Here is a 12,777-nt window from a genome sequence, read left to right as displayed (position 1 = left end):
TGCATTGTATTAGATAACTGTGATTTTCAGTGATATACTTGTAACTGTAAATCAGTGACTATTGATTGTTTTTAGTGATAACCCACTGATTGACTTTTAGAGAGTACCCACTTCCAGGAACGCGAAAAATTACACCTGTTCTATAATTATGAAACGCATCGTATTAGATAACGTTCATTAATCGCACTATTTTTTATCCGTTCCGAATATGATAGTGTCCTTCACATACCTCCGAATTGGCTTGATCATTTTCTTCCACGTGGGGCTCCTCGGTCGTGGTGGTCGTCGTGGAGGTGGTCGCAATCTTAAATTTCGGCCTGGTCTTGAGTGCTGCGGAGACGGCGTGGGCCAATAGTAATCCTAAAACGCGTAAAAGAGCGATCTCGTTATCGAGAAAATGGTAAAAATCGTTGATTTCAAAATCATCGATGGAGCGTGGATCGGTGTCATGATTTTCCGCAGCTGCGCGACTAATCGCGCGCGTTCGAGGTAAATGTAGTTCGATTTGTGCTCGCCTGAGGAGCATCGATGGCCCCGATGAGCCATCTGATATATTAAGGAAAAAGGCCACCACGCATCCGCGGATTACGTAAATCGCGAAGAAGCGTCGGCGTTGCAAAACTTAGAGCAGTGTGGTGAGAACCCAACATAAATGTTGCAATTTTCTCTCGCCGAGCGAGCGCATTCGGTTGGGTAATTGTTCTTAAACGGATCAAGGCTGTCTATTGATCGTTTCCTTTCCACGTTTTGTTGATTTACGATCTACAATACACGAGCCGCATATGTTATATGCGCCGAGCCCGTAAAACGGCGTCAGTCTTCAGCTAATCATATTTCGTTTTCACTCCAGGTTTCTAGGTTTGTCTTCATTATTTATTTTTGCTCGCGGTGGTTCCTTGCTTTAATCAAATCCTTAATTTTGATCTCCGTACATGAAATTTACATCTCTTAAACGGGGGAAGCAAAATACTCCAGTCTACTAATGGCTCGGTGAAGCCTTGCTACTGAATCACATTTGCGACTATTTCGAAGTAGTTCAAGGCTATTTTGAGAACTGGCAGCTGAGGAAATTAAGACGCCAAGTGCGGACAGTCCGTGAGGCGTAAATTAAGGTAGAAATTGTTTTTCGCTTTCTACGGGCTTTATCTTTATAGACGCGGGGTGTATCTACTATCTTCGTAGACGATACTATCGATAATTCCCACGCCGCGAATGCATTGGGTTCAGTTTCTCGAGGCAAGAGAATTAATATAAATTCCACCGCTAACATTTACTCGATTAATCAGTGAGACTTGGAATGTAGAAAACAGTCGCCGACCAAGTAACTAACAATTTCTATAGAATTTGCAGCCGTTTTTACAACCGTGTCTCCCGCTCCCGTTATTTTCGACACGATTCCCGAGTGCGTGGTGCACGTACGTACATACGGAAAAACGTGTTCGCGCCTTCGTTGAATCGATTAGGGTTGCGCGACGACGTGAACGCGGACTTGTGGACCGGAAAGTGGATGTCCTCGAAGGTGATGTTGAAAATGTGCACGGTGGGCCCGGCGATCGTATAACGGGATCATACGTTTCCAGGCTGCGATCGATAAAGAGCCACGCCGTACGGGTCGGCGTAGCATAAAAAATGAATTATGGGAACGCGCTCGCATTCCGTTTGTGGGAAATGTTAACGTGGGCGCGCTCCTTTGCAAACGTTGTACGATAAATCGGGCCCGATGACGAAATCGTCGCCGTTCTAGCTATTTCTACGTTGGCGTGTAAACAAATTGCTTCATTCAATTGTCTGTCGGCGACGCGTAGTCTCGATCGAATGGGAATGATCTGACATTTCCCTCGCCCGAAGGGCGTGACGGAGTAGTCTTCTCTCGCCTTGGCGATGATCTTCATTAGGGAATTACAATGCGACGCGAAACGCATTTACGTGCGCGTTTTACGCGCGGCGTCCACGCTGATGCGTAACGACGATCAAGCCGTGAACGATCGCGTTCATCGCCCGTGAGATTAATATAGCGTCGCTAATTATCGTAAAAGTTTTACGATGCCGTAAGAACGGCGGTCTAAATTATTTTCGTGTCTTTTAAGCGGGCTTTTAAAGAAACCTTGATTCGAGCGGTTGCCCAACCGGCGAAAATGTCAGAAAGCATTCTAAATGCTAACACACAGCGTCACGTGACTGATGTAAACCGCTCCAATGAGTATTACGGGCGGAGAACAGGTCGACTGCGACTTGAACTCGCAGCATGCGTTCGCGAACGGCCGCGACGCGGTCTTTCCTGGCAAGTCAGCTTCCACGCAATTTTCTTTATCGCATCTCCGAGCTTTTTTTCTGCCGCCACTAAGACCGATGACGTGTTTACCGAGTATCTTATCCGGAATTTTCGGACTTTCAAGATTACACGCTCCGCGACAAGACAAAGGAAGCCTCTTGGCATTCACGACGGGTCTCTCTGTCTTCGTGGAACTTTTCTGTAAAGCATTTTTGCGAATTGCACGCAGCCATGAATCGCAATACGAATACCAAATGTGCCTGATGTAACTTAAAGATTAATCTCTCTCTCTCTCTCTCGATTGACAATTCGATCAAAGAAGATCGTTTTGTTGGCGCACATCCAATAATCCATGAAATGTTGCTTGTGAAGTTTTAATTAACACTTATAATTGCAAACAAGATATGAGGGAAAGAGTTTACGCCTCACAGCTTTTAAATTGCCTCTTCTCTCGCACACTAAATGGCAAAATATTTTAAGCCGCCAATTTTATTCCGTGCCAGTATCAGCGTTTAACTTCTTATCGCATTGTCATGTTTAATTCCGTCCGTTTGTCATGGAAGGTAGCCGCTATTTTGTATTGTGCGGGGAGTCGCGTTGGGATTCGATCTACGTGCGCGATGTAAAATTCCCGGGTGTAGAAGGTCGTCCACTGTCTCTTCGGCATTCCTCCGCGGCCGTGGAAAGTCCAAAAATACTAAGGACGCGACGTCGCGGCGGACCGCGAGATGGACAAGGGAAGAGATTCTTTCTTCTGCGGTACGGTAAACAGGATTTCGAGAAATAGTAGAAATCGAGTAAAAGTCCCGCTGACAAGCTCCGTTTAGTATCGGGGAATCGCGATTCGCCGAGAAGCGAGGAATCGTCAGATTCTGTATAGGCTGTGCTTACCGTACAGAGCGAGCAGCAGCAGCCATCGTTTCTCCCGCATATTGGCACTGTAACAAACAAATCGGTCGCATTAGTTACGTGACAATTATTATTTAATTAGCTAGTGGGTCCGCGTTAACAATTCAACCCCAGGGATCAAACTCTATGACAATATTTGAATTTACTATTTCACTAAAAAATGTATAATTTCTAAGTAATCCTGTTGAAGTTGCAATGTGCGCGCGTATATAAAATTATATCCAGGGATTGAACACTATGTCAATATTTGAATTTACCGTTTTACTAAAAAAATGTATAATTTCTAAGTAATCTTGTTGAAGTTGCAACGTGCGCGCGTATATAAAATTATATCCATTTGTAGCATATTATTGTTGATTTATATCGAAGATTTATATCTGTCCTACTGTGGTCGTTACGTCGGATGGACGTGCCTTCGAACATAGTTGTCCGAGTGACGCCCAGAGATGGATGTGAAACCTCCGTTTTTAATTTAATATCGATGACGTAAAATCTATTATCGACAGTGTTTGCTGTTATCTAAATAAAATTATATAGATGATTATCTAGATAAAATTTTAGCGTTATCTTATCTTTATATAGATAATAAAAATAAGTATTATCTATATCTGCATCTCAGATGAAAGAAAGTGTTATTTTTACTAAATTATCTAAGATAACGTACAGATAATTTGGTTTAGGGCCGCATAAGGTTAGCCACATAAAAATACTTAACAGTTACACTATTTAAATATGGATGGCGTTGTAGACCATGCATTTATGTGTGTGTGTCATGTAACTTAACCTGAATATATTCTATATCCCCCTTTATAATTTAAATTTTTCTATAATTTTTTTATAACTTTTTCTACTGTGTTTACATGAAGTCTTAAAAATATTATCTGCAAATTATCTAGATGAATCATCATATGATTTTATCTTTTATCTAGATATATTAAAAACGAAATCATCTTTATCTTATCTAAGATAAATTTATATATTTTTATCTTATCTTTATCTAGCTAATTTTAAAATCATCTATGCACAACACTGATTATCGAATTCCTTGAAAAGGACCACAACCCGTACGGCCGAAACGTCGGAATCAAGCAAATAAACCATCCGCCAGCCTAATGTCGTCTAATAAATCTTTTTGCTGTTATATCGAAACGTCGAAGGCCTCGATTCGACGAGATATTTTTGGAAATGTTGTCTCGTCAGTTCTTTTCTTGCGCAAGACGAGGTTTCGGGGTGACAACGTGATTTCTACGAGGTTGCGAAATGTCGGCCGAATTCCTCAGGGTGTTGAACGACAATCGCACGGCACTGTGCATCGGCGAGCATAATCAAAGCAGAGTGCCTTAGCACCGCGCGTAGACTGTACTCGGGTATATGGGAACGGATAGGAACTTTCTCTGTGCTGTCACCACTGCTAACCATATAATGCAAGGATAATGCGGGTGTTATATAAATGCGCGATCACGTAATATCGGGTGTGACTTTATGGCAGTGATTGCGAATATCTAATTATTAAGAGTCTATCGATGCTCCTAGAGCGCGCAGCTCTGCTTAGAGAGCACTTGTGGAATCCTTCGAACAAGATTCACGATGTGGTAATCCGCTGGCTTAATAACTCACGTTAGATCATCACGCGAGCGACGGTCGCTGCGTTCTTGCGATAATAACGGGTCCGCCGTTTCTTACCCTGGAGGTTGAAATCGCGTTGCCTCAGTATTTTGAGGCTCTTGTATCCCACATTTAATTCTTGTATCTCACGCGCAGTGTCTGCCGTACATCACGACTTTTACTTGCGAAGTTTATTCGAGACTGCGCTAAATTTGCCGCAAATTGCCACTTCGTGGATGTAACGGACGGCCTTGATTTTTACGGAGCTTCGATCACCGTCGATAATTCACACACCGTAATGGCAGTCGCGGCTCTTAAGATTTTCCTTCCCTTTTTTTTCTCTCCTCTCCGCCTAGTGAAAGCAACCTTGCAACCTTCCAGCACCAAATTAGATTACCAATCGTGGACTTGATATAGTTACACGCCGCGAATGTACTATTCTGGTCACACACTTGTACGGACAGCTATTAACGAGGCTTGAGTCATCGGATCTAATCAGTTTGAGGCTTTTTCAGCGAGACGAATGCGAGATTATAAAATCGCCGTGTGTCCAGTCTTTGATTAATGCAAATTAATCAATCGCGATGATCTAAGTGAGATGCGCAACAGGATGCGAATTGAATTCCCGCCTATCGCCTGCAATTAAGCGGAGAGACGGCACGTGAGTTTCGAACGTAAATACACGCGATTCCTACGTTTTTCTCAGTTTTCCGCGCAGAAATGTACCGTACGTGCTCGCATTAATTAAACGCGAGTCTATCGCGCTCCAGTTCCCAAGCAGATTCTTATCGTTTCTGTAAAAGTAGGAAAGAAAGAGAGAGGATACCTCCCGCGTGCTGCAGCCGTACAGGACTGCATTATTCAGTTACACAAGTTTTCGTAATTGTTCCTTTTGTTCGTGTCACAACGTGAAGAACGAGTTCTCAGGCAGGCATGGGAAGTCCTCTCCAGATTACAGATCAGTTTCATCCGGAAGCTGCGTCAATTAGACCCCGGGAGGTAATAAAATTTACGAATTTTTATTCAACACGCGCAAGTTTCATCCGGCAAAACATATCGCCCGCCGTGTTACGTAATCACGTTGTTGTGTAATTTACAGTTTATTCTTTCATCGGGATTTCTTGTATTTATCTACTTCCTATGGCGTGTTTATAAGCGTTTTATATATATATATATATATATATATATGCAATATTTTACACACATTGTGTGAACGTAACGTCCTTTGGCGCGTAACGGTGGATTATCGTGTTGCCAGAAGACTTCAATTTATTAACTATGCGTTACAAGGAATGGAAGATGCGATCTACATGTGTTTCGATTTTTATCGCCCGTCGAACATTTCCCGAAAGAATCTTCCTTATCGAGATGCACGCGAATTACTGGTAACGTTACCTTACGGTAAACTACTTTATGTTACGACATGTACAAGTAACGGTCATCCACGCCCACTAAAGGTCACCGGAAGTGATGGGCTGGTACCACCGGTTGCTCAATTGATTCACCTTCTTAAATCGGACTGGCGAGTGACGTAAAAATAAATGCTTTGAAGATTCTCGACCTTGCTTGAATTATTTAAGAGTTCTTTTTCTGAAACTTCTCGAGAATGAAAATGTTTCCAGAGACATTGTGTTAATTGAAAACAAAACGGTTATAAAGAAACAGACATTTATGTCGTCTTCTTAATTGAAAGTGAAGAGCAGGGTCTCAAAAGATATTTTTAACTCTGAATTAACTTCTCGTAATAATATGTAAACTTTTACGCATTTTTTTCGGCCGCAATGAACAAACGTTTTTCGAGCGGTGCCAAGCATTGCGCTAAGGTGCGGTTGCAAAAGTCGATAGTCTTCAAAAGTGTAGTATGCCGAAACAGCAGGCTTTCATTTCCTCATGCGTGCTATTCGAGTGCTCGCTCCGAGCTGTATTGAATTAATCGTCGATCGAGAAAAACTATGCACCGATGTCGACCGCAGCACAATGCGGCAGAAAGATTAAAAAATGCGAGCGCGTAAAGGCGAATTTCAACAAGGAAATCCTTTACGTATCCTCAGAATGTTGTTTCCCTTGTTAACGAGCCTTATTAACATTTCAACGGCAATAATACGAGATTATGTATTATGCGTGTTATAAATATGCAATTTAAAAAATGCTGGTTACTTCAAATAGGATTGTATAATTAATGGTAATTTGCGGCTTGCATTAATTTACATTAACAGCGATTGACATTTTCAGAGAGAGAGAGAGAGAGAGAGAAACATTGAGATAAAAATATATATTATGTGTAAAAAATTTTTACAAAATTTCTGATTAAAAGCTAAACTCATATATTTTGTGAAAAATTGAAATAACAAGTTTTACACACATAACACAGAGCTTTTTTGTCGCTCATTTTGCCTATTTTCCCAGAGTAGTGAACAAAGGCAGATTCGGTCAGACACGCTTCGCGTATTCTAGTACGATTATATCTCTATAAAGTAGATTTGCTTGAAATGGATCTAATCGGTCGCGATCGCGTCGTGATCTGACAGATCAATGGATCAGTCACGAACATTACGCTTCTCTCTATTTTAATCGTGCTTCATAGCCGAGGAAGAGCGTTTGCTGCATTAGTTGCAGGCATTGTTTGCCTTGTACGTAGAAAGTGTGCGAGATTGTGCAAGGCAAATATATGCACAACAAACGCTCATAATCATAACGAGAGCTGTTGGTTGTGCGTGCGCGCAAAAAAAATCTTTCGTAAATTAGATTGCTATCTGATTGCGGAGTATGAAACGTTGAACTTGTTTGGACGAACGCCAGGGCCGCATCGGGAATTTTTGAGCGCTGCGAACAAAACGAAATTCTGTGCAGCTGTGTCTAGACCGAAGCGAACACGTATCGAGTCGATCTTGGGGGTGAATACATATTTACAAGTCACTTCATATTTAAATATAGGAATGCGTCTGCGTATACCAAAGTGATGTAGAGTCCGGAATACTTGAAAGACAATAGACTAAGGAAAAAATGTATGATGTTATTGTCAGAAGTAAATTCGAAAACGTCAAAACGTCAAATAAAAGTGTATCAAGGCACAGAAAGAATAAATTTAGGGGAACGTTTTGTTACAACATATTTGTTCTTTTTCTAAAGAAGCAGCCATGAAACGTTCTCTATGTCGGTAAATATGTTTTCTTAATTTTGCCAGTTTTAAAGAGACGTAAGATGTATTTAAAACGTTATAATTTTCATTATATCTTGTCAGTATATCGCATTTCCACATTCCAAGCTTCCGTTCTGACACTAGAACGATTTCTCCTATTAGAATTTAGAAATTCCTCCATAATCCATTTACGTGTGCTTTCTGCGGGGATCTGTTTCGTTAATTTTACGTGATTAGCAGCATGTTAATAATTTACATGTAAAGGAAATATGTCTAACTTCTTCCTCAAGGCAAAATAAAATTTAATGAATAGCTGACCGTAAGCTATATTATACACAAATAGCTTACGGTCACGATAGTATTCGGAAATTAGCTTCTAACACCTGCATTCGCGGAGTTTAACGTACGCTCCAACGATCACGGAATTGAAACAATCGGGGTCGTTTATCGTAGATCAATGGTTCTTGCGCAACAAAGCGATAATAAATAATTGCCGTTATTCCTATCAGTTAATTGCCGCGACTCCAATTTCGGCGGGCTCAAAACGTACGTCTTTGAATTTCGACGAGCTGATCGAAATTCAACTCGTACCTCAACTTTGATTAGGAACTGTCATTGGGCAACACTCAGAATTCGTTCGGTCGAGTCGATCAGAAAGTGTTTCGGCCGTTCTTGCCATTCCACGAGACGAGAGAACCGGCTTTGGAATAAATGATTTCACTCTCGGCTAAGAATAAAATTTACTCGACCGTAAAGCATCAGTCGCGTCGTTTTACCGACTTATCGTGCAAGCTCTATTCCCACGTACAGGCGTAAATATCGGACACCGGCCGCCGAAAAAGAGAATCTTGCGCGTCGCCAAAATTGGTAAATGGAGGTAAAAAGTTAGACGTTGAATGAATTTTCAATGTACATCGATTCCGCGGATTAACTATTAATATCAACATAATTAATAGCCATGCATGGTTCATTACGAGGTCTTTACGTAAGCGCGACGTGCGAATAACGCGCGATAGATGCTGTTTTGATTGCCGGCGAAACTATTCGAAAGTTATTATTTAAGAGCGGGCCGAGTATGAAAAATTGGACGAATCCGTCTCCTACGAATTTCTCCCTTAAGAGGAGGCCTGTACTCCGTGTATAATTAGCGCGATTAATGTGTCGTGAAGCCGGTGCGCCGCCGTCGTCTTCCTACTCTTCCTATTCCGTGCGAACGATTGTTCGTTAGAGAGGAAAGCACAATGAGGGTCCGATGGGGGGTCCATATAAGAGATATTTTACGATACGATGCTTCCTACCGCGCTGTAAACTCTATTGTATAAGTTATACAATGTAGTTTATCGCTCTCTGTGGCTTCTTCGATCTGTTCGTAACGCAACGGCTGCGGCAACAAGATACTCGAAGCGATCGAGCGTAGCGATAATAGTGATAGGAAAATACGGCGTTCCTGAAGCAACAATTGCAAAATTATTTAATTATCTTTGCCATCTCCGCGAGAGATTGTGTTTGCAAAATAAAAATGAGTGTTTATCGAAAGTAGGCTCGCGCGGCGTCGTCGCGTAAAGGAGATGTGACATACTTTTTACCCGTTGACACATTCGGCCGTCAGTCTGGTTATCTTACTATGAAAGTGCTGACGGTCAAAATTTCGTTTTGTCCTCGGGCGAAACGTCACGGGCTTTGAAAAGTTCGATTTCTATCAAACAATTAAGACGTTTATTTCTCAAGTTTCTGCGAGATACGATTTCATTTTCAAAGACGTCGTAACAATCGGAATAAAAAAGAACGCTTGATTACTACAGGCAAATTGTCTGTTATGAAATAGATTTTTAATATGAGATAGCATTTCCAACATCCAAAAATCATAAATTTTCTTTCGCAACGATTACACAATCTAATTTTCCACGAAATTTTACACCATGGGCAATAAATTCCCGTGGAATCAACAGACAATGCCTATTAAATTTAACAGGAACCCCGCTATCCCATTAGGAGTAAATCTATTTACTTGGTTTAAAAAAATTTTGTAGTGTAATTTATAGAGGAAAGTCTCTATCATGAGATAGACTTTCCTCTATAAATTACACTACAAAATTTTTTTAAACCAAGTAAGTGGATTTACTTAAAATTATTTTTTACTGAAGTAATTATTTATTCTATTTAAATAAAAATATCAAATTTCAAGTAAATCTATGAATTACATTAAGTAAATTAATTTAACATTACATTTTCTACATTCAAATAAAGATCATGGATACTATTCATTAAATGCAATAATTGTTTTTGTTAAATAAGAAATCCAACTTTCTGCGCCGTGAAAATTACGTCTCGGTAAACATTTTATAGAATTAAAATAAAATGTTTCTAATTTAACATCGTTTATACTCTTTGATATTCAATAAATACTTAAATTAAAGAAATGCAAATGTTCTAATTCGTTTGTTATTTTTTAAATTTAAGTTAATGAGCTATTAGGAGCCACCTAATGAATCATTTTCTTGAGCAAAGTAATATTTTTTTATCGGTGTACTTATGATAATTTTTATTGAGCGCTTACCAAGTTCAAATACATGGAATCCACGATCGAACAACGACAAACCCCACGTCTTTACAATGAATTTCGGCACGATAGGGATTAGCGGTAACTTATCGCACATACCGTTACTTGTGGCACTCGGAGGCACGTACGTCCTCCAAGGCGCAGACACCTTCGCCCGGGCTAGCCTGTCATTTATTAATTCTCCTCCCCGTGAATGCGATTATCTCCCGGGAGATTATTTACAGCGAGACGTGCCGGCGGGTACAAGATAATAAAGTAACAGTTACCGTATACCCCGAGACAGTTAAGGCAGCTAACTCCGTCGTTAGTGATTAAAATTTTATTTATCCTCGCTCGTAAGCGTTATTCCCCCCTCCCCGTGCAATCAAAGCGTACTCGGGCAATTGCTGGCGAATCAGATGGAAGGTATTTTACCGCCGCCTCGCTTTTCCCGAGCGCATTTCCCGCGCGCGTCAATCGTCGCGCTTCCTGTACGCCGATCCGGCATTAACGGCCGATGAAAATGAAATTTTGCTCGCTCGATCATCGCGAGTCACACGGGCCGGCCGTAAACCTATACGGCCGTTCGATTATGGCGAAGTCGTTCGTTAATTTTTTCGCCGGCGTATCGGGAGAAAGCCGACCGCCGCTCGCGCTCGCGCCCGCTCGCGCGACGACGTGGACGTGGATTATGTCGTAACGTCGTGGCGCGGTGCAATATTGTTTATGAAAAAGATCCCGCAAACGGACGCGAGCACGTGCAGCCGATGCCACCGCTGCGGCTGCTGCTGCCGCAGCCGCCGCTGTCGTCGCTGCACCCTCCGTCGCGCCCGAGAAAACGGGCCGGTCGCGGGCCGCATGATTATGAAACTTTTTTAATTACGTAACGACGAGGCTCGCGCGCGGCGAAAATTCTCGCGCGCGCACTGCGGTTTTGCGGGGCCCATGGCGTGCATATGGAGATTTCGCGGTATCCACGCAGATACGCGGAGAGAAGCTGCGCGGACTGAATTAATCGTGACGAACGCTGGAGAACCACTCGAGATATCGATGGCGCTTCTAATGGTCGGGAATTTTCCGCTCTGGGAGGAGCGGAGTGAAACTGCGCGCCGCGATGCGCTGGAGTCGAGCGGAATTGAGAAAGAAAGAAAGAGCGAATTTCATTAAGAAGAGCCGGGGGCAAGGCGTGTCGTGTCTAACGCCGCTCCTCGCGTAAATTAAATTCGCATTGCGAGTGTGTATACAATCGCTCCGCGGAATCCGACGATTGAAAGTGAACGTGGTGGACGCGTTAGAACGCGTTAGACGGAGCGGGGCGATGAATTACTCACGGGCGAAAGAGAGGCGTGGAGAAGGAGAGAGAGAACGGTCGATTGGGGTATCCGTCGAGGTTACGGAAAGCTTACTCCGCCTAATCGGCCAAGTGGTATCGGCTGTACGAGGTGAATTCTCGATTTAGATAAACCCAGCGATAAGAACGCACACGAACGCTACCGTGGCTCGATTGAAAGTTAAGGCGCTCGAGGAGTGTCTTGCCCTATAAATCGATAGTCTATTATATTCATCGGTTCGTGTTCGCCGTCTCGCGGGTCGTCGAAAGACTGCGCCCTCAGAAAGGATTTCTGTTACCGAGACAAAATATATTCTTGACGCATTTACGTTTCTCACAACCTCATTTAGCATAAAATTAAGACGATATCAAAATAACATCAATCATTCTTATTCTCCCGTATCGAGTTAAAAAAGATTGGCTTCCTATATTGAGACAAGAGTAACTTATATAAATGCAAGTTTAGAATAAATTTTCCCTCCATCTTACAACGCACGAAATTGGCACCACTATATTCGACAAGAGACGATTCTAGACTTGAGAATTTTTGATTTGAGATTAAAATATCCCTTTCTCTATAATAAATATGATTGGCGCTACATCGATCCTATTTTATGATACATTGAAGTGTAATAGTATTGGATCCGGAATTTTTTTCTGTGCGAGTGATGACGAGACAACCCTACACCCTCGGAAAGGATTTCTGTTACTGAGACAAAAATATTCTTGACGCATTTACATTTCTCACAACCTCATTTATTATACAGGGTGAGTCTTTCCATAGCCGACAAAATTTTTGAGAAGGTAGAACGGATCGAGATGAACGGAAAAGTCCTGTACCATTTTGCAATTTTCGTAATAGTTAACGAGTAATTAATTATTAAAAATCGTTGTCTTAGGCCGGCCTACCGCCCAATTCGAGCGCGTGGCGAGATGTGCGCATAGCAATATCGATCGCCGGGCGGTCACATCTCGCCACGCGC

The 12,777-nt window shown here is 42.1% G+C and overlaps 1 protein-coding gene across 2 annotated transcripts in view; it reads right to left on the bottom strand.

Moving 5' to 3' along the window:
* The window catches only part of LOC105563217 (myb-like protein P), a 27,413-nt gene that overhangs the window by 11,540 nt on the left and 3,096 nt on the right, over positions 1–12,777 (bottom strand). For both annotated transcript variants that reach the window (XM_012014614.1, XM_012014613.1), the window contains exons 2-3: positions 3,164–3,210; positions 230–360 (exon numbers count right to left, since the gene is read on the bottom strand). In XM_012014614.1, the coding sequence (XP_011870004.1) occupies positions 230–360; positions 3,164–3,203 (171 nt within the window). In that variant the 5' untranslated portion in view covers positions 3,204–3,210. The remainder of the gene's footprint in view (positions 1–229; positions 361–3,163; positions 3,211–12,777) is intronic.

The sequence above is a fragment of the Vollenhovia emeryi genome, unplaced genomic scaffold, assembly GCF_000949405.1.
Source record: "Vollenhovia emeryi isolate VEMERY1.0 unplaced genomic scaffold, V.emery_V1.0 DF939179.1, whole genome shotgun sequence".
Lineage (NCBI taxonomy): Eukaryota > Metazoa > Arthropoda > Insecta > Hymenoptera > Formicidae > Vollenhovia > Vollenhovia emeryi.
The sequence above is the reverse complement of the archived record's forward strand: the minus strand, read 5'-3'. Positions and strand labels throughout refer to the sequence as shown.